Raw genomic sequence first — 22,004 nt, 5'->3', positions numbered from 1 at the left:
ACCTTGTCACCAACCCAGAGCCCTGAGTGCCACGTCCAGTCCAGCACGGAGTGACACCTCCAGGGATGGCGACTCCAAACCTCCCTGGGCAGCCCCTGCCAATGCCTGACCACCCTTTCCAAGGAGAAATTCCTCCCAGTGTCCCACCTGACCCTCCCCTGGCACAGCTTGAGGCCGTTTCCTCTGATCCTGTCCCTGTTCCCTGGGAGCAGGGTGTTGTGGAGATGGAGAAGGTCCCCCCGGAGCCTCCTTTTCTCCAGGCTGAGCCCCCCCAGCTCCCTCAGTCACTCCTCGTGCTCCAGGTTCCCAGCTCTGGACACATTCTAACCCCTCAGGGTCTTGAAGTGAGGGGTAAGTCATGACTCAGGAGAATCTGGACTCCCTTTGCTCACAGGTAGCAGGTTTGGGAGCCGCTTTAGCTCCTTTTTGTCTCCGTGTAAGGACCAGAAAGAATTTTTTCATGATTCCTTCTTTTACAGCTTGTAGTGGCCTTCCAGTTCCTAGCCTGAAGCACAAGGTAGGAGCAATACTTCCCAATTTTTATTACGGAAACCCAAAACATTTCAATTAAAGTATCCATAAGGCATTCCTTGTTCACATGTGCAAACAAAATTTGGGAAAACTCCCTGTGTGAGCAGCCCCAGCAAGGGGAGCAGAGCAGCCTCATGGCCTTATCTCCTTCAGTGTTCCTTAAGCAAGACATCAGGACCGTCCTCCTCTTCCATTCCTACAGCCTTGTCAGGATTTCCATTTTTTAATGATTTTCCATCTTCTACACCTCTCTTTCCTTCTGATCCATCTGTGGCCCAGCCCATCCCTCCTACTAAGCAGCTCCTCACCCTGTTCTTTCCCACTGAACACGATGTTGGCTGGGCTGTGGCCGTTTTCCTCAGGCACCTTCCATTTCCCTCGCTGGGAGTCTCATCCTTGCTGCAGAATGAGGTGAAGGTGCTCCTGCTTCTGCCAAGGCTCCACTTAGGAGGCAGCAGAAGGTCCCTGGATATTCTATGAGCTGAGACTGTAGAGCTCAGTGGTGGATGGATTTCAGTGGAAAAGGGAGGACTGTCCATACAGCTGTGAGATCTGAGGCTGGGGTGGGCAGTCCGAGGTCACCTATGGCTGCCAGAGGAGCACCTGAGGATCTCTCCAGAGCCTTTGTGCCAAGGGAGTGACTTGCAGCTTTGTCAGTCACATGCCAGGTTTGGAAATGGGCCCTCTGGGTCCAGAATGTCACCTTGGCCCAGGAAAATCACAGGGATGTGAGGGACCAGCTGCGGGAGGCACGTCTGGCTCTGGAATGTGCCTCGGGAGCCTTCGCCTGTGATGTCTGCAGGGAGAGGTGGTGACTCTGCAAGGTCACGACACCATTCACGGGCTTGCATTTCAGTGAAGTCACCAAAACAGAGGAAAGAGTCGGAACCCTCTCAAGAATCAGCTTTTTATTCTTATTTCTAGAGTCTCATTGCCTTTTCCAGGTCTTGAGTGCTTAATGGTGTTTTTTCTTCTACTCCATCTCCCCAGTTGGCTTCAAAGGAGCAGGAAAAGTGAGTGTGAAAGGAAAAGAGTGAAGAAAGGAGATTGGATTCCCTGGCAGGCGTTGTCCCCAGTCCTCTCCAGGTGCTGGAGGGAAGGCAGAGTGTGCTGGAGCTGTTGGCTGTTCGTGCTGTGGATCCAGGCACGCAGGGCTGGGATCAGGGAACGCCAAGTTCCTGGTCCGTGGCCTGGGAGGTGAGGGAATCTCTGCTCCCATCCCCTGAATAACTGCAGCCCACTCATGGTGGGGGAAGGGTGGAGAATCATTTCTGGCCCAGAGGCAGAGTGGATTTCCTTGCACAGGCAGGTTGTGGGGTCATTAAAACTTAAAAATCGGGATCAGTTTCTTAATGTTCCATGTTGAAGCGCCTATTCTTTGTAAAGATATCTTTCAGGAATGTTTTATTTGATAAATTAAAAAAAATACAGATTTTTCTACTGTTGGATGTAAAACGAGAGGTTAAGGCAAGAGCAGAACATGGCTGATACTTTTTCCCCCACAAGCTTTTCAGTGGTGAAGAATAACTTACTAAGAAAGAGTAAATATGTCCCCTTTTGGGGGAAATGGGAAAACAGATATTAAATAATGGTATTTCTGTGTTAGAAAGTGTGATTCTGTGAGCCAGAGCAGACTTGAAAAGTATTTTGCATTGGTGTTTAATTCTGTGTACTGTAGAGTCATGGAATGGTTTGGGTTGGAAGGAACCTTAAAGCCCATCCTGTACCACCCCTGCCAGGGCAGGGACACCTCCCACCATCCCAGGTTGCTCCAAGCCCCAATGTCCAGCCGGGCCTTGGACACTTCCAGGGATCCAGGGGCAGCCCCAGCTGCTCTGGGCACCCTGTGCCAGGGCCTCCCCACCCTCCCAGGGAGGAATTCCCTCCCAGTATCCCACCTAACCCTGCCCTCTGGCAGTTTGAAGCCATTGCCCCTTGTCCTGGCGCTCCAGGCCTGTGTAAAAGGTCTCTCTCCATCTTTCCTGCAGCTCCTTCAGGCACTGGATGGCCACAATTAGATTCCCCCCAAAGCTTCTCTTCTCCAGCCTGGAGGCAGCTCTGCAGGTGGGGTCTCACCTGAGCAGGACAGAGGGGCCTCAGCCCAGGCTCGGGGGGTTCCTGGGGCACGTCCAGCTCTCCTCCACCAGCCCCTAAACCCCTTCTCCCCAGGGCTGCTCTCAGGACTGATTGTGCCTATAATTCTTCAGTCCTCAGGGTGCCCGAGTTTCCTGTAAATTCATTTTCCAGCAGCCCCAGTGCCTGGCTCAGGGTGTCTCCAGGAAGTCGTCGCTCTCCCCTGCTCAGCATCGAGCGTCAGGGCCGTCATCGTGTTACTGCTGCAGGAATCTGCTTCCATATGTTCTGAGGCTGTTCCTAAAGCTGTTTTCTTCTGAAATCTCCTGCCCACTCCCCCTCACTCCTCAGCCATTACAGAACTGCTCAGTGGAAAACCTGCAGGAAGCAGGAATGTTTTAAATCTTCCTGGAGCTGGAATGATTCTTGCCATCCCTCAAGCGGTTCTGTTGCGCTCTCAAGCGCAGTCGTCATTTTGCAGATTGATTTAGAGAATTTATCTTTTGAGACCTTCTTTCTTTTTATGAGACCTATTTCCGAGGTTTTGGTGGGTCCTGATGACTTGAAGGAAACTGAAGTGGATGGAGTTTTTTTTCACAGCTCTAACAACAAACAGGGACTTTGGGAAGTCCAGCCAGACACAAGCATCTCTTAAACTGACTGCAAAATGCCTTTTTCCAGGTATCACCTTCCTCTGAGTTTGGAGCTTTGCTTCAGCACATCTTAAAAACTCTTAAGGATGTTCTTGGCCCAGATCCAGGAAATGTTTTAAGAGCTTGCAGCCATTTTGAAATGGAGTTTTGATATGTCAGCAGCAGAACGGAGAACTAAGAGAGGGTTTAAATTGCCAAACACTTCTTGGGCTTTTGGGCTTTTCTTTCTACTGATGAGACCAAGTGGAAGTTTACTCAGGATTTTACAGGATACACAGGGGAATGGTGGATCTCGGAACTGTCAAAATCGATGAGCAGACTGGAACTATTGACACCTTCTTGGTGTGAGGGCTGTGCTGAAAGGCCCAGGGATGATGGGCTTTACAGGCAGGAAGAATTCAACAAGTTTTATGGTCTAAAAGGAGAAATCTGGGCAGGGCACAGAGAGAAAACCAGGAAGTGCCTTAGGTACAGTCACATAAGAGGACCGTGGAGTTCATGTTTGGTGGGCAGTGGGATGAAGGCTTAGATTTCTTCATGGAAAGGGTGGTCAGGCGTTGGAAGGGGCTGCCCAGGGAGGTGCTGGAGTCGCTATCCCGGCGGTGTCCACGGTGCCACTGGACGTGGCGCTCAGCGCTCTGGCCTGGGTGATTGGTCACAAGTTGGACTCGATGGTCTTGGAGGTCTTTTCCAACCTCAGGGATCCTGGGATTCTGTGCTATTACAGCAGGCAACGCCACGTTCTGAGTCAGTCCTTGGGAAAGGGCGGCTGCAGGGGGGTGTTGTGTGAGTGACCCCTGTGTGTGACCCCTGCCATGTGCCGAGACAGAGGGCCCGGCCCTCGCCTGGGGCTGTTTCCATCCACCCGCCCCGGCTGAGTTTAGCTGCCCCGAGTTTTGGGTTGCTCTGCCTCCGTGGAGCCACACCCGTGTCCCTGTGTCTCCAGGTGAAGGGTGGTTGCACTCCTGGCTTGCTGGCTTTGGCTGAACGAGCCACAGGCTCCTGCGTAGGGATTTTTCCTGTGGGCGATGGAGACACAGCGAAACTGAGCCACCTCTCGGAACTGCTGAGCGGGGTTTGGGAAATTCCTGTCTTCTTCCAGCTCACCTTGTCCCACATAATGTTCAGCATGGTCGTGTTGGAGGTTTCATTGCTCAAAAGGTGTGGGAGAGTTGGGAGATCCGTGTCGAGCTGGGGACACAGCTGGAGCCCGTGAGAATCCTGGTGGGATGAGTGTCTTGCTCCAGAGCAAAACGAGATTTAAAAAGGAAGGGGATGCGAGTCCTGGAAAGTTTGTGGTGTCAGGAAAGGGGAGAGAGCTGATTCCTAGAATTGGGTGTCCCCTGAGCACTCCGTAATGGCAGTTTTGCAAAACTTTGGGCCTTTTAGAAGGTTGTTCCATGCCAAGGTGATCTGGTCATTAATTCTTGATGCTGCAATTTAGGAGCTGTCCAGGGTTGTCTTTAAAGTGCTTTTGGTGGGGATGCATTAGTGGTTCTGCTAACGAACCCTCCTCTCTCGGTGCTGAACCACAATCTGATTTTGATTTCCTTTGCAAATAATTTACTGCTCAATGGTCTAATTTAGCCAAACGAGCTCAAATACGTTGTTTCATTGACGAGGATGGAAATGACAAATTTCCTAAGAGTGAGTCTCCTGGGGAAGCCTTTGTTGGCAGAGAGCCCTCGTGGATTCCCTTGGGTTGGGCTCTGTGAGCTCGGGGCTGTGCCAGCCGGGGGTTGGAGACAGGAGTGAGTCCGGCTGCGCTCTGGGGCCATCCTGGAGAGGATAAAAATGGGATAAATGGTGCCAGGGAAAGGGCTTTGGCTTCTCAGTGCACACAAATGGGTTTTTTTCCTTCTGAGTCGGATGGTGGGTGTTTGGGTGTGCTGGTGTGAAGCACCCACAGACCCAGCTTGCCCCTGATGCTGCTGGTGCTCCGCGTGCTCCCTGCAGGGAGATGGACCAGCAGGATTCTGCCCCACGTTCACATGGATCATTCCACAGGTTCTCCATAAAGAAATGAACCTCACATCTTACAAGATCTCTGTCATGAGCAGCAGTGAGACCCAGGGCTGTGCTGAGGGTCGGTGCAGCACCAGGGTGGGCGCTGGGGTGGGTGGGTGGGTGACCTGTGTCTGCTGGGCTGGGGGACTCTGCCACCACGTTCTGCTGCTCTTTGCCTCTCAGTCTCTCTTTGCAGGTGAGGTCTTTGCAGCAGTGGGATTTGTTGCGGTTATTTGGGAAGGAGGCCCAGGCTGTGCCAGCGCTGTGCTGTGACTTGGGGCTGGTGCTCTGGGTCGTGGCGTGGGCTCAGCTGCCACATCTGCTCCTCAGGTCTGGTCCTGAGGCACTTAGGACCTCAGGTCCCTTAGAAAGGAATGACAGTGCTGTGGAAGAGGAGAGCGGGGCTTGGGTGGGAGGTTTGGCTTCTGCCCTGTCTGAGGTCTCTGGTGGAATGGATGTTTGGAGCAGAATTATCCCTGGTGTCCTGGTGGGTGAGGTCCGTGATGTACAGGTGTGTTGTAGCCTAATGGGAGCTTCATAAAAGATTCATCAAAAAAAAAAAAAAAAAGGCAGAAAATGCTATGTTTTACCCTGGAAGTTGTTTGTCTATTTTGTACAATTCCTGCTTTGATTTTCTTGCATTAACTCTCTCTCTCTCTCTCTTTCTTTTTTTCTCTGCAGACCTTTGTAGTACTAAACAGAGGGAAAACACTCTTCCGATTTAGTGCCACACCTGCCTTGTACATTTTAAGTCCTTTTAATCTGTTTAGAAGAATAGCTATTAAAATTTTGATACATTCATATCCTTTTCATTACTGAGTTACCTTTGTGTTTTCATTGAAAATCTCTTACCTGTTGTCTTGTGCTCAGTCCACGTGTATGAATGCCAGTCCTGCACCTGCAGGTGTGGGTTGGCCTCAGAACATACACAAACTCCTGGTTTTACTGGATGAAAAAGCAGTTCTTTAGCCACATCCAGTGAAGGGAACTTCTCCTTTATTTTCCCTGTTCTTCCCTCAGTGCACACACGTGGACGAGTTTTGGAACAGATGTGACTTGAGGCTGTGTTTCATGTGAAGGAGAGCTAGGCTTTAAGAGCTACTGAAATGGTTCAATTGAATTAAAATATAATTAAATACTAAAATATTATCTAGAAATAAATAGAGTTATTATCTGGAGAACAAGCCACAGCCACCTTGTCTGTAATTAGACACTGACTAATTTCTTGCTCTTTCGGCATCTCTAAAGCATCCTTCTAATGGCAAAGCTCTTCCAAAATGTCCCACTGCAGGGCCCAGGGAGCTTTGGAAGCATCATCTGATGGTGTTATTAGGAGAAAAATAGTGTATTTTATTGACTGAGCTGCTTCATCCTGTTTATTTATTTATTTTTACAAAATGGCTCTAAAATGGAAACACATTCACATGCTTTAGAGGCTTCTGTAATCTCCTGTCCTGTATCTCACATGGAGGAAAAGCTTTTCCATCTTTCCAAAGTTGGCTTTGTGTTATTTCTCGTGGCCTCTCCTCCCCCTGCACGTGCTGGGTGAGGGATGTAGGTGAGGGATGTGAGGTTCAGGTCAGGCTGAGCTGCTGAAGGCTCTTGGGTCTTGGTCCAAGGTCTGTTTGAGTCTCCTGAAATGATTTTGGAAGTCAAACAGCTGGATTTCACCACTGTGCTAGTAATTCAGTGGCTAAAATACACTCAAACTTCTAATTTGGACATTGTGCTGCTCCCCAGATCAGTCACTTGTAAGACTCAGAGGGAGCAGAGATGTCTGGAAAGATTCCTGTGATTTTCTCCAAGCTAAATCCCGGTGTCTGTGGATTTCAGCACTGCTTTCCCATGGGCTGCAATAGCAGACAAGATATTTGGATGTTACTGAATAGCCAGGGACACATTTTCATTTAGGCCTCTGAACTGAATTGCTGAGACATACCAGAAAATACAGCATTGATTTGTAGAAAACGAATTTTAAAAGTATGTTATAAAATATAAAATACATAAATTAAAATATAAAATACAGAATTTATTGAATGGTGCCATAAAATGCTATTTATATAGTCATATATGTTACATAGCATATGATATGTTACGTAGTGTATAAATAGTATCTATAATACAGCATATTAAAAATATATAGTCTATAAATCTTGTAGCTAATACATATATTTAGATGTATTTTTAGTTTATATAGCAGAGAGGTGTATGTAATACAGTCCATTAAAAATATATCCGTGTATATTTATATAAACAGCCTTATTTCCCATGACTGGTGGAAGCATCTCAGCCCTTATTTGTAGCCCACAGAGAAAAGCCTGGAAATGGTTGAATTTCCCTGCAGTCAGTGATCTTTGGGGACCTTAAGGGAATGTAAAGAGTCACCACGTGTCCCTTTGCTCCTTGACTTTGTCCCACAGTATTTAGCATGATCATTATGTGCACTATTTTGACCAACTGTGTATTCATGACTTTTAGTAACCCGCCCGAATGGTCAAAGAATGTGGAGTAAGTACGAATTGTTGTGTTTAAGTACCAAATGTTGTGTTTGTAAGAACCTCCCAGCACGCTGAGTTTGTTCCCTTGAGGACCCTGTTCCTCCCTGTGGATTTTTGCATGAACACTTTTGTCTTTTGAAGCCGTTTATTTAGACAAAAGTAACTGCAATTCTCCTTTTTTTCACGACTAAAAGGGCGTTTCCTCGTGACAGGTACACATTCACCGGGATTTATACGTTTGAATCACTCGTGAAAATCATTGCAAGAGGTTTCTGTATAGATGGGTTCACCTTCCTGCGGGATCCCTGGAACTGGCTGGATTTCAGCGTGATCATGATGGCGTAAGTTGTGTTATTCCAGGGATTTGTGTGAATGGGAGGGGACGGGGCCTTAGGAGGAGGGTGTGTTTGGAAGGAAAAAGAAGATCAAAGAAAACTTAAATCACCCCCCCAACCCCCCTCAAGGTTTCTGTCTTGATTTTTCCAAGGAAAGCTTTAGCCTGGTGGGATTTCAGCTCTAAACTGCAGCAGCACAAAGTTAGTGGAGCTGCTGCTGCTGCAAAAAAAAAGGATTTTCTGAAAGTTGTCTTGATTAGTGCAAGATTTTAGGTGGCTCACGTGCCAGAGGGGCAGATCAGCATAGGAACCAAATATCTTTAAATTCCAGTCTCTACCACTCCTTCCCCCTTGGGCTGTGGCTGGAGGTTGGACTGTGATTAAGCCATTGATAACCCGTTAATAACCTGTTAATAAGCAGTGGTTATTAACCCGTTTCCCGTGAAGCTGCCGTGTCAGAAAGGAGACACTTGATTTTCCTTCTTGTTCTTTTCTTTTGTGCTGGATTGGGCTGATATTGAGGATCATGGGCATGTCTGAGTCACATCAGGAGATACACCCTGAATTCCTGGGTTTTTCCATATTGCCCTGAGCTGATCCTGGCTCAGCCTTAGTCCCGCTGATGGAAACCAGGTCTTTGTCACTGGTACTCCAAGCTGCTGGTGGAAGAAATATTTTTGCCCTTTTACACTTATTTTTGGAGTATTGCATGTGGCAGGCTTGGGCTCCCATATTCACCGGTGTCTGATGGAACAGGGATCACAGAGGAAGGCTCAGGAGCTGGATTTCCAAGGGTTCAGAGCACTCGAAGTCAAATGCTTTAATCATATTTTGCTGGATTCTGCACCCAAGTCTGTTGAGTTTCCTGAGTTTTTGCTCTTTGGCTACTCTACCTTTTAGTTGTTTACTTAAATTATATGCAAAGAGTTGGGCATTGTCCATGAAAAGCCAATAACCAGCAGCTCCCCAACACTTTAGTTTTACTTCAGAGCCGTGGGGGATCTGCTCTGCCCAGTGTGAGCACCCAGTGTGGGCACCCAGTGTGAGCACCCAGTGTGGGCGCACACAGACCGAATCCAACCTGGGAACTGGCAATTCCTTTATTTCTCCAGAAGTTACCAAATGTCATCCCACCATCTTTAAAGGGCCCAGGGCATTGCTCTGCAAGGAATGTCCTAAATCCCTCACTGGTCTCTGTAACCCTCTCCTTTCCAGAGGCCAGGCTTTGCCTGTGGGCTCTGGTACAATCCTTTTTGTGTCAAGGGCATTATTTAAACCCCACTAAGAAGGCCTGAGTTTTTTAAAGCCCTTGAGGCCTTTCTGCACCAGGAAAAATCTTGAATATTGAGCTTTTTTTTGATTTTTCATACCAGGTTTCTCCCCACGCAGCACAGAGGAAATATTCTCTAAGCTGGGGTAAAATTTAACCCTGTTACTTTGCACTAAGCCTCTTCTCCCCTGTGTATCTTGGGTTTATCTGCTTGTAAAAAGGGGAGAATCGAACCTTCCTGTAGCTCACAAGCAGACACTGAAGCATAAAGGATTAAAAATGGAGGATGCTAATTGAAATGAAGGATGCTAATTAAATTGAAGGATGTTAATCAAAGCAGAAGATGATTATGTTTTCTTAAAAACATGAAGTGACGTGAATATACCTGAAACTGCTGATCTGAGGTGGTCATACAATCACGGAATCATGGAATGGGTTGGATTGGGAGGGACCTTGAAGCTCATCCAGTTCCACCCCCTGCCGTGGGCAGGGACACCTCCCACTAGCCCAGGTTGCTCAGGGTGATGTCACCAAGTCTCCTCAAATATTTGGCACTTTTACAATTGCCTTCTTCTGTAGAGATGGCAAAGTTTCAAGTTCTCTACAGGACTGTGTGGAGTTTGGGGCACCACAACATGAAAAACATCTAAAGCTGCTGGAGAGGGTCCGGAGCAGGGACAAGGGGATGGGGAAGGGTCTGGAGGAGTGGCTGAGGGCTCTGGGTCTGTTCAGCTGGAGAAGAGACTGAGGGGGACTCATTGGGGGCTGCAGCTTCATCCCGAGGGGCAGCTCCGATCTCTGCTCCCTGTGACCAGTGGCAGGACACGAGGGAACGGCCAGAGCTGGGCCAGGGCAGGGTTAGGTGGGATGTCAGGAAAAGGTTCTTCCCCCAGAGGCTGCTGGGCCCTGCCCAGGCTTCCCAGGGAATGGGCACGGCCCCGAGGCTGCCAGAGCTCCAGGAGCGTTTGGACAGCGCTGCCAGGGATGCCCAGGGTGGGGTTGTTGGGGTGTCTGTGCAGGGCCAAGGGTGGGACTGGAAGATCCCTGGGGGTCCCTTCCCACTCAGGACATTCCATGATTCTAGGTGAGGATGGGTATCCAACCGTGTACCTGGGCAAGCTGGCTGGGGAGTGGAGAGACTTAAACTGTGTTTTGCCTCTGCAACTTTGTCTCTCTCTCTCTTTTCAATGCCAATTCTGAAGCGTTTTAAATCACAAGCTGTTTCCTACAGGCAGACGATTTATGCAAAGGAAGGTGACCCCAACGGTGCCATTAACTCTGGTTTAATTCTGCAGGTATATAACAGAGTTTGTAAACCTAGGCAATGTTTCAGCTCTGCGCACTTTCAGGGTTCTGAGAGCTTTGAAAACTATTTCTGTAATTCCAGGTAAGGCGGCCCCGGTTGGTGTTTAGCTGTCGGGTGCAGGCCCCTGTGAGTGATGTATTGCTTTGTCTGTAGTTGTTGTTTTATTTTGGTGTGTGTATTGTCATGGTGTTTTTTGTGTGTGACCTCCCTCATTGCAGATATGTCACAGAGTTTGTGGACCTTGGGAATGTCTCAGCATTGAGAACTTTCAGAGTTCTCCGAGCTTTGAAAACTATCTCTGTAATTCCAGGTGAGAACCATTCAGCATTAAAGGCTGGGCTTGCGTGCGTCTCCTCTCTGTATTTCCCCTCCCCTCCTGCACTGCTCATTCCTCAGAAATGGCACTGGGATTTTTTGGATGGGATTTGCAGTCTGTGTAGCAAAGCAGTTTGAAATCAAGGCTCCCAAGCCATCAAACTGTGGGATGAACAGGCTCATCTTGTTCCACCTCCTGCCACGGGCAGCGACACCTTCCACTAGACCAGTTTAATCACAGCTCTGTCCAGCCTGGCCTGGAACGCTTCCTGATCCTGAATTCTTGTACAGAAAAGCTTCATGCTCATGGTTTCTCAAAAGTGCCCCTAATTCTAAGGTCGAGCTCCAGGCTCAGGTCTTACAGGCACTCAGACATCTCCAGCATTCTGGTTTCCAGGTGCTCAGCCTCTTTCAAGGACAGCACCCGAAATGACTCCTCGATGAGTTTTGGTCTCAGTTCCTTGCTGCTTTGTTCCCTCACGCATTCACTGACACTGGAGTGAGTGGTGGTTCTGCTCTCTCAGGCTGCCAGGGACCAGCCTATGGAACTGTAGGGCACATCCCTTTTGTCCCATCCCAGACTGCCAACCCCATCAGCTGTACCTGCCTGTTGTGCATGATGATGATGATGATGATGATGGTGATGCTCTTACGTGGCACCTGCTTTCCTTGCACCCAGTGAGAACATGCTGGAGTGATGTTCCTACTGAGCCTTCCTTCGTGTTTGGTGGTATCTAAGAGCAAAAGACCTTTGGTAATTGCTGTTAGCAGTGCCCTGGGCGGCTCTGAAGGGCAGCTGTGATTCTCTCGGCCCGCTCCAGAGAGTAACCGGCTTGCTCAGAGAGAAGCATCGATCTCGAAACCAGTTTTGCCTGTGTTTTGCTTTCTTAACTGTAGCAAAGTGGGAGATGATGCAGCTTTAAGGAGCTGGTTCCTGGCTGTGTGAGAGCATGCCTTGTGTTCCCATGGACGGGAGCAGAGCAGCTCGGTTTTGGATCATTCTCTCCATACAATTCAAAACCGATGGAGTTTGATTTCAAATGGCAGCGGAGGGGTTGGGGCTGAGCCTTGCTAAGTCCAGCACATTTTTGTGTAATTTTTATTAGAGGGACAATTCGCTGCATATTTTGGTTGAATAAAAGCGATGATTTGCCACACACAGCCAAGGGGATCCTGTTTGGGTGTTGGGGACGCTGAACATACCTGAAATGCCAAAATTTTGGGGTTTTGTGTCCGTTTCTGGGGGAGGATTGTCCAGGTGTGTTTCTGCAGCATTTGGGTGCAGCACAAAGCTTGCCCCCCCTCCATTTTGTGACAGCAGGAGGAATGTAAAGCGTTTGAGTAATTGGCCTTTTGGGTTATTTAATCTGAAAGCATCTTTATGGGTTTTACTGCTATCATTTCACAGGGAAAAGGTGATTTTTAGAATACACTGAATATTAAAATCTAAAGGGGTTCCCCTTCTGCTTCAGCACATGGAATGGGAATTTTAACTCTGTGCTGAGCTACTGAGAAGCTCATTTTAGTGTTTCGAGTGCCATCTACATCTTCTGCCAGTAATTGGAACGAAGGTGTGTTTGAGACGAGATAAAAATGGGAAATATTACCAGAATTTGCCATGCCATGGACAAAATTCCATGGTCTCTATGGATCTGTGTGACAGGAGCAAACTGTGACACCTCTGAGCGAAACCACCAAAATATCCCTTTGGTCTTACGGTTTGGTGGAAAAACTGTACGAAACCGTGATGGTCTCAAGAGATTTTCTATATTGGCACTTGAGTTCCTATATTTTAATTGCCTGGTGCCATGTGGGGACACACCTGGGTCGCTCCCGCATTCCACAGGATCCAGGGAAACTCGGATCCGCGGAGCACGGGGTGGTCACTGCAGCTGGAAGTTGTTGGAGTTGTGTTTGTTGAAGTGTTCCCAGTCTGTGCCTGGACTGGGATCTCTCCTGCTGGTTCCAAACCCCCTTTCTCCTTACCCACCTGTGAGGGAGCAGCACCCAGAGCAGGAACCCAAGCGCTGACGTCCGTGGGTGCATGTGCAGAGCAGAGCCGTGGGATGAGCATGGCAAGAGGTGCTGGGGGTGATGTGTCTGCCAGAACAGCACAAACCTGCTCTGCGTTGGAGCAGGGCTTTGGCATCCATGAAAAGTTTGGACAATGGAAGTAAATGACACTTCAAAGTAGAATTCCTTTGCAAGGAATGTATCTGCAACCGTTTGTTTTTGAACCTTTGTGTTCCTGGTACGGGTCTAACCTCTGTTGGTCTACAAGGGTTTCACAGAAGGAGGAGGTTGGAAGGGACCTGGTTTCTGGTCCAAGATTTATTGCAAAATGTTTGTGTGGTCTCAGCTGGAACCTTGGATCTGACTGGCCCCAAATCCAGCTGTGATTCGTTATTTTTTTGCTCATTCCTTCCTTCACTGCTCATTTATAAACCACAGAATCATCCTACTTAACACCAGAAAGGCTGATTAAAGGGGCCTAATTGGGTACTGTTTCTGCATCCAAAATTCTAGCTAGTTTAGACCTGTCGCCTAAAAATTAATGCTGAGTTCTCCCGAGTCACGAGTTCTGCCTCTCACGGACCAGACTGGTGTGGGAAACCAGCAGGATTCTGGCTTATGCCTGAGCTTACTTTCGGTGCTGAGCCTGTTAATGATCCCAGTGGCCTCAGTAAATCCCAGAGCACCAATGCTCAGGGTGAAATCCTGCCCTGGCTGTGACCAAACCCACCACTGAAGGGGAAGATTCTGCTCCTGCAAGGGAAGGGAAGTGCTGAGACAGTTTAGTTGAGCAGGAGAAACCCAAGATGTGGAGAGCTAAAGGTATTTGATCTCTGTAAGTTGTTGTAGCCCGTGCCAGTGAGCTCAGCTCAAACACGGCTGAACGTGTCCACGAGGGGTTTTGTGGCAGCATATCCCAGTCTGATCCTCATTTGGCAAGCCCTGTGTGTGGGGAAGTGATTCCCCACGTTCCACAGCCTTGCTGCGAGGCTCAGGCATTCTCAGGGACAGATGCTGGGGTTTTGGTTTGTTCTGACTGTTCCTCGCTCGCCGCTGAGCTGGTTCCTCCATGCCAGTGTTGTACTGGCTGGAAAAGCTGACCACACACAGGAACCTTCACTATTTATAGCCACAGCCTTTCCCACCGAAGAGTCCTTCTGAGGTACTGTATTCATTTGGATTTTCGGTGTGGTTTCCTTCTACAGGAGTGATTTCTAGTCTTGTTTCCTTCTCCATAGGCTTGAAGACCATCGTGGGTGCCCTCATCCAGTCTGTGAAGAAGCTGTCGGATGTGATGATCCTGACAGTTTTCTGTCTCAGTGTCTTTGCCCTCATTGGGCTCCAGCTGTTCATGGGCAATTTAAGGAACAAGTGTGTGATTTGGCCAATTAATGTGAACGAGACCTTCCTGGACAATGGCTCCAGGGGCTTCGACTGGGAGGAATACACCAACAATATGTGTAGGTATTTCTACAGTGAGGCTCCCTAAAACCTCCTGATTTGGCTCGATGCAGCTGCCCAGGAGTTCCAACATGGCTCATGCTGGGGTGTGTCTGGTTTTCACAGTAAAAACCCCTTGTGCAGAAGTTTGTCAGGTGTTTTTTTTTTAATCTGGCCTTGTTGAGATGTTCCTAGTTGAGTTCATCCTTTAGAAGGGTTTTGATGTGCTCTCTTAACTAAATAACTTGTCCAAAATATATTCTTACTGATGAATTTCTTAGCAGTGGATTTGGGGGGGCTCTTAAGTGAAGGTTTTAATAGTGTTACAGTCTGTTAAATCCTCTAACTCCGTTTGTGTGTGAATGCAATCTCTTCTTTTTCATCTTCAGCAAACTTTTACATCATTCCTGGCTCCACAGACCCTTTGCTCTGTGGTAACAGCTCGGATGCAGGGTGAGTGTTGAGCTTCATTAGCAATCAGTTATCACTGATGTTGGCTAAAGCCGGCAAAACCTTTGGAATACTCCCTGTCGCTTCCTCTGTTGGTTCTGGTGCTATTTCACCAGGTTTCAAATTTCTTAATCTAATTACGAATCCGTTGCTAATGCAATGTAAGTGCCATTTTCCCTGTCAGGAGGCACGTCTGGCTACCACTGCTTACCAGTGGCATTATTTCCCTCTGAATCCAGTCTTAAGGATTGTCAGAGAAGGGTGCATGGAGGCTCAGAAATGGGAACTTGCCGTGTGCTGTTGGTTTTCCTCTTGGCTCTGAAGACACTTCTGGCCAAAGCTCCTGCTTTGGGCTCCCGTCGGGGGCAAAGCTGCGCGTTGCAGCACCTCGTTTCTGTAGGACGAGGATAACAGGGCTTTCCTGAAATCCTGCCTCTCAGTCTCCTTGTCTGCTGTCCTTCCTTGCCTTGCTGTTTGTTGGGAGAGCTGTGGCAGTGAGCACGGAGAGCCCTGACCTGGCTGTTGTCCCTCCCCAGCCAATGTCCAGAGGGATACACGTGCATGAAGGCAGGACGGAACCCCAACTACGGGTACACGAGCTTTGACACCTTCAGCTGGGCTTTTCTGGCTTTATTTCGCCTTATGACTCAGGACTTCTGGGAAAACTTGTATCAATTAGTAAGTAAACACTTTGCTTTGGTGTCATACGTGGTGAGAATTTGGGGATAAAACAGGAAAGGGAAATGTGAGAAGCTTTGTTTTCTTCCTTCTCTCTAAAAGAGTGAGTGCAAGTAAAGCTGCACAGTGAGATTTTTCGGGGGGGAGGAAGGGGACAGTACCTGTCAGCAGGTGTTGGGCTTCAAGTCCAGAAGGGAAGGTGGGTCCAGCTGAGCTGTGAATTAATTCGGGAGGCACCTTAGCACTGGCTGCAGGAGGCTGTGGGCGTTCAGCCCTGCTCACAGAGGGTGCTCAGGCTCTTTGGAGGGCAGAGAGTTTTCTCGTGACCTGAGGGTGCTTTGGGGACCTTGCTGAAACAGCTTTTCCTTGATTTGGTTTGTTTTAAGGGAGTCTGAGCGTTGGGTTTCACACTGTGCCTCTGAATCCTTTCCAGTGTGTATCCCTTGGATGTTCCCTTAGGGGAGGAAGGTGGATGTCACCTTTTGTGTTCATGGCCAAGGAATGTGCAGTGTCTCAGCGCTCTGCAGGGAAAATGCTGAGCTGGGAAAGATTCAGCACTGCTGGATTTTCTTAGAAACATTCAGGTCAAGAAACTTGGGATTGGCCCATGTGTCGTGTGTCAGGGAAGCCCAAAATTGCTTCCCTTTCCTTTTCTAATCCCTCTGCCATTCTATTCCACTTCCAGACTTTACGAGCGGCAGGAAAAACCTACATGATCTTCTTTGTGCTGGTGATCTTTGTGGGATCGTTCTACCTGGTGAACCTGATTTTGGCTGTGGTGGCCATGGCCTACGAGGAGCAGAACCAGGCGACACTGGAGGAGGCAGAGCAGAAGGAGGCAGAATTCAAGGCCATGCTGGAACAATTGAAAAAGCAACAGGAAGAAGCACAGGTGAGAAAAAAGGGAATTCCTTCCTGTAAGGGTGGTGAGGCCCTGAGGCTGCCCAGAGAAGCTGATTTTGCTACCTGCACAAGTAGACTATAAAAATCTTAACAAATTCTGACTGCAAGTTTCTTCCAAGGAGAGAATAAACATCTCAGTCCTGCCCCAAAGTCTTTTACTCAGGTGCTTTAAGGCAAACTCTTTCTTAAAGCAGAAAATGGAGCATTAATCCTGGAAAGATGTGATTTATTTTTCCTTCCCTTTCCTGCACCCTCAGGCTGCTGCCATGGTCACCTCGGCCGGGACGGTCTCTGAAGATGCTGTGGAAGATGATGGTGGGGGGAGGATGTCTCGGAGCTCCTCGGAGATTTCCAAACTCAGTTCCAAGAGTGCCAAGGAGCGTCGAAACAGGAGGAAAAAGCGGAAGGACAAGGAGCTGTCGGAAGGAGATGAGAAGTGTGACAATGAGAAGGTGTTCAAGTCGGAATCTGAGGATGGCATGAGGAGGAAAGTGTTCAGGCTACCGGATAACAGGCTGGGAAGGAAATTTTCCATCATGAACCAGGTACTTTTCTGTTCCTTCACTAATGTTTGTGGTTGCTTGAGGTCAGGATGATATTCTGCTTTAGATTCCTATTGGCACCTCGAGGGATCTGCCTGCTGTCCTAAACTGTGTTGTGTCAGGAGAACGCTCAGGGCCCAAGTTTATGACTCTCACACACACATTCCTGGCAGGAATTGTTCCTGAGGAATCCAACCAGGTAACTCCTCCACTGAGACAGCTCATCCAGCCAAGAGTGAGCAGCTCTCACAGTGCAGCCAGCGAGTGAGGGGTGATGGTCTGTGCAGACCTGCAGAGGGAGGGAAACAGATGGAGAGAGACTGTTTACAAGGGCCCGGAGTGCCAGGGCGAGGGGGAATGGCTTCCCAGTGCAGAGGACAGGGTCAACTGGGATACTGGGAAGAAATTCCTCCCTCTGAGGGTGGGGAGGCCCTGGCACAGGTCGCCCAGAGAAGCTGGAGCTGCTCCATTCCTGGCAGTGTCCAAGGCCAGGCTGGATGGGGCTTGAAGCAACCTGGAATAGTGGTTCCACCCCCCAATGGCAGGGGGTGGAACGGGACAATCTTCAAGGTCCCTCCCAACCCAAACCATTCCGCGATTCTACAAAACCACGCCAGCAGCGCTTTGTGTCCATCCTTCTCACTCCATTCCTTCCCTTCTCCCCCAGTCTCTCCTCAGCATCCCAGGCTCCCCTTTCCTCTCCCGCCACAACAGCAAGAGCAGCATCTTCAGCTACAAGGGGCGGTTCCGCGACCCGGGCTCGGAGAACGAGTTCGCCGACGACGAGCACAGCACGGTGGAGGAGAGCGAGGGCAGGAGGGACTCGCTCTTCATCCCCATCCGCGGTCGCGACCGGCGGAGCAGCTACAGCGGCTACAGCGGCTACAGCCAGGGCAGCCGCTCCTCGCGCATCTTCCCCAACCTGCGGCGCAGCGTGAAGAGGAACAGCACCGTGGATTGCAACGGCGTCGTGTCCCTCATCGGCGGGCCCCCCTCCAGCATGCCCGGGGGCCGCATCCTGCCCGAGGTAGCTGCTGAGCACAGTGTGAGGAGGCTTCCTCCTCTTCATCATCCTCCTCCTCTTCATCCTCCTCCTCCTCCTCCTCCTTTCCAGGCAGAGCGGAATCCCAGCAGGACGGGTCAGTCGGTCTGAGCGCCGGCCGTGCCGTCTGTGCTGACAAACAGCCTAAGCTTCCAGTGCCCGTTTCCTTGCTTCCCTAACTCAACAACCCACCTCCCTCCCCTCCAGCTTGCTGGGGAAAAAAAGGCTTGGAATTGAGTCCTTAATTAAAGGACTATTAATAGTAGGAACCTTGGTGTGTGTTGGGGCGATTCATACAGAACTATTTAAAGCTGGGAATGGGAAAACCAACCCGATTTTTAAAGGTAGTTGTGAATATTCTCCACAATAAGATAAAATATTTAAGGATTAAAGGGAAATACAAACAATCTTTTTTCACTCTCACTAAATTCAAGGGGCAGCTGTTAGTAAAATAATGAGTTTGTAAAATATTCTTTTTTAATTGTTGAATTCTCCTTGACTGTGGCTTTTTGCAGTTAGTTGAATGAATTGGTATTGAGAAACCTTTTAGTGGATCAGCATTTCAGAGTGCAGGAGAGAAACAAAGCTCCAAACATAGAATATCAGTTAGTGGGGCACAGAAGAATCTGGATCCGATTGAAACAACATCATTTGAGAGAGACCTTAATCAATTGTTTCTGAGGAAATCTGGTTACTGAGCTGAAAAATTCCAAGCTATTTTTTTAGTTATTGGAATTCTTGCAACCTGTTTGACCCTAATTAGTCGTGTTAAGCATCAATTCCCTACCTGGTTTTGTTCTTCCTTAGTCAGCACATTAGTACAGTGTTTTGCTTCAGTATTTAATCCGCTTTCTAACAGAGCATGGTTGTGGTGGAAACAGTGACCAGCACTGTGCACGTGGAGAGAGAAAGTAGTAATTAGCACTTCTTGTACTAACTCTATGTAGAGAGACAAAAACCAGCCCAGTTATCTGTTAGTACCCAGGATTTTCTGTGCCTGACAGAGCCTGGCAGTGCAGAGCCAGAGCAATCCTCGAAGGGAGCCTGAGGTGCCTTTGGAAGTGCCAGCTCTGAATCAAGGGGAGAAGGTGATTGTTCCCAAGGTGAAACAACGTGGCTTTACCTCCCTGTTGTGCCAGAAAACTGGCTTTGTCCTGGGCTGGACTGGGAGAAATCCCCATGAGTTCTCCTTGTTGTGGCCAAGCTTCTTTTAGTCTAATTTCCAGATGGAGATTTTGAAATAAATGTTGATACTGTCAAATTGTAAACCTTATTAATTTGTGTGGCTCAGATGAGGCTGCTGTGGAGTTCTTGCTCTGACCAGCGGGTTGTAGAGCGGCTGGAGGAAGAGTCACTGCCCACCTGTTTGGCTGTAGGACAGAGAATAAATTACACTGTATGTAATTAGGAATGTTCTCTCAAATATAGTCTGGAACTTGTCTAAGGCTGCAGAGCACTGGTCCAACAGAAAAAAGGGCTTTTGGTTTGACCACTTAATGTGTTGTGGGAAGGTGGGAAGGACAGAGGGATATACAGACAGCACAGAACATGGAAATACAGACTAAATGCTGCATTTCTGGGCTCAGAGTGGGTAAGATACTGGGAAGACTGAAGCCTGTATTAATCATCATCTGAATTTTTCAGGGTACTACTGAGATCGAAATCAGGAAGAAACCTGGTGGGTCTCTCTTGGTCTCGATGGATCAGGTGAACGCGTCCTACGGAAGGAAGGATCGGACCAACAGCGTCATGACCGGGCTGACCAACACCCTTGTTGAGGGTAGGTGTGATCTGGGGATTAGAGGACAGGGATCCAGGGTGACCCTTGAGCCCCTTCCAGTGCCTAAGAAGGGGCTCCAAGAGAGCTGGAGAGGGACTTTGGACAAGGGCCTGGAGGGGTAAGACAAGGGGGAATGGCTTCCCACTGCCAGAGGGCAAAGTCGGATGGGATATTGGGAAGGAGTTCTTCCCTGTGAGGGTGGGGAGGCCCTGGCACAGGGTGCCCAGAGAAATTGCCCCATTCCTGGAATTGTCCGGGGTCAGGTTGGGAAAGGCTTGGAGCAACCTGGGATAGTGGAATTCAGCTCCCTCTGCTTTAGAGCAGTACATATCCATGCATGGTTTTGCCTAAATCTGCTTCTTTTGGGTCTTTATTAACAAAGAAGTATTTATTAGACTTTATTTTACTTGGGTTTGCATCCAAATTACGTAGAGATGGAGGTAAAGGCAGCAAAGAGGAGTTGTAACTTTACAATAAAGAGGATGCAGTGTGGAGATAGAGGAGTGAGGCAATGTCAGGTACGGGTGTTCTGTCTTCTGTCATCTCCCAAGCACTGGAGAGACCTTCCCTTGCTACAGTCCGTGGGAGAAAAGCATTGGAGCTACACTGAGAGCTGCAGTGTGACAGCTGTCAGAAGAGAAAGGGACTGTTGGATGGTGGGAATTCTGGAATGGACAGCACATGGAGATGAGATTTCCCAATATGTTCTGCAGGAGCCAGCAAGAATTTATGAACAGCAGCCACATGCGGTTGATGATCTCAAATTCCTGCTGTCTCCTGCAATAAAATTGTATGAAAACTAAATATACTTAGAAACAGAGCAGGGTTTTGCTGCCGCTTCCCTCCTGCGCAAACGCCTACGGGCTCCAGTGCCACGGGCCTCTTTTTAACTTCAGAAATTCCAAGGCAACTAAATACTAAGCAACCAGAGAACCAATGGGAGGGAGAGCACAGTGGTCCTTTCCCTTCCCATAAAGAATAAAAGTTGAGGGTGCACAGCTGCACAGCCTGACTGGAACCAGCAAGTCAATAAATGGGGGCAGCTCCTCATTTGTATTTCTTTTTTTTCCCTAAGCACTTGAGATAAGCCAGTGTAAAAAAAAAAAATGGACACAGCATTGTGTTTGATTTCTGTAAATGGATGTAGTTAGTCTTAATCAGGTTATTCCTGCTGAAAATCCTTCGCAGCGTTATGTCATCTCTTTCCTCTTTTAGACCGTGTCTGTGTTCAGCACAGAATCCATCTCAGTTATTTAAAAACTGGCACCAAAAGCCGTTTGGAATCTGTAACTTTGATTTTAGCTGTTTTACCTTGATCAGTTCGGAGTTAAATATAGCCCTTCATTTGGAATAATTTGCACTGAATCATCCTGGTGGGGCTGAAGCACAGGGTCCGGACGGCAGTTCTGGTGACCCGGTGCAGGTGCTGTGTAGATGTTGTGTAGGAGCAAAGGAGAAGTCACAAAGCTCAGTAAAATCATAAAATCCCAGAATCCAAGAATCCTTGAAGCTGGAAAAGAGCTCCAAGGTTGTTGGGTGTAACCTGTGACCGATCCCCGTGCTGTCACCCAGATCAAAGCGCTGAGTGCCACATCCAGTCATTCCTAGGACACCCCCAGGGATGGGGACTCCGCCACCTCCCTGGGCGCCCCTTCCAAACCCTGGCCATCCTTTCCATGAAGAATTTCTTCCCGATGTCCAACCTGCCCACAAACTTGACCCAGCTCTTCTCTCGTGTCACCTCCACGGCCATTTTCACAAGGTTCACAGTTTTGTAATTCTTCAGCCTCAGAGATGAAGCCTGACCTCTGTTTTGTTTTGTACCTGTAGAGCTGGAAGAGTCCCAGAGGAAGTGTCCCCCTTGCTGGTACAAATTTGCCAATATGTTCCTGATCTGGGAATGCCATCCATACTGGATGAAGCTGAAGGAGATCGTGAACTTAATTGTCATGGATCCTTTTGTCGACTTGGCCATCACCATCTGCATCGTGCTGAACACGCTGTTCATGGCCATGGAGCACCACCCCATGACCCCCGAGTTCGAACACGTGCTCTCCGTAGGAAATCTGGTAAGAGAGCAGTGGTGAACACTCCCTGCAGCTCTGCTCCTGCTTATTGATGTGGGCTTAGGCTTAGAATAAATTGCAGTGTCGATACTTAGCACGAAG

General features: G+C 48.7%; 1 protein-coding gene across 1 annotated transcript in view; it reads left to right on the top strand.

Moving 5' to 3' along the window:
• Nucleotides 1–22,004, top strand: part of SCN8A (sodium voltage-gated channel alpha subunit 8) — a 55,275-nt gene that overhangs the window by 11,831 nt on the left and 21,440 nt on the right. Inside the window, 12 exon segments of the mRNA XM_048327666.1 lie at nucleotides 5,946–6,064; nucleotides 7,683–7,772; nucleotides 7,975–8,103; nucleotides 10,892–10,983; nucleotides 14,240–14,461; nucleotides 14,831–14,894; nucleotides 15,428–15,569; nucleotides 16,255–16,461; nucleotides 16,730–17,017; nucleotides 17,682–18,041; nucleotides 19,701–19,836; nucleotides 21,667–21,905. Of these exon segments, the coding sequence (XP_048183623.1) occupies nucleotides 5,946–6,064; nucleotides 7,683–7,772; nucleotides 7,975–8,103; nucleotides 10,892–10,983; nucleotides 14,240–14,461; nucleotides 14,831–14,894; nucleotides 15,428–15,569; nucleotides 16,255–16,461; nucleotides 16,730–17,017; nucleotides 17,682–18,041; nucleotides 19,701–19,836; nucleotides 21,667–21,905 (2,088 nt within the window).

This window comes from Corvus hawaiiensis, chromosome 24, assembly GCF_020740725.1.
Source record: "Corvus hawaiiensis isolate bCorHaw1 chromosome 24, bCorHaw1.pri.cur, whole genome shotgun sequence".
Classification (NCBI taxonomy): Eukaryota; Metazoa; Chordata; class Aves; order Passeriformes; family Corvidae; genus Corvus; species Corvus hawaiiensis.
This window is presented reverse-complemented; position numbering and strand designations above follow the sequence as displayed.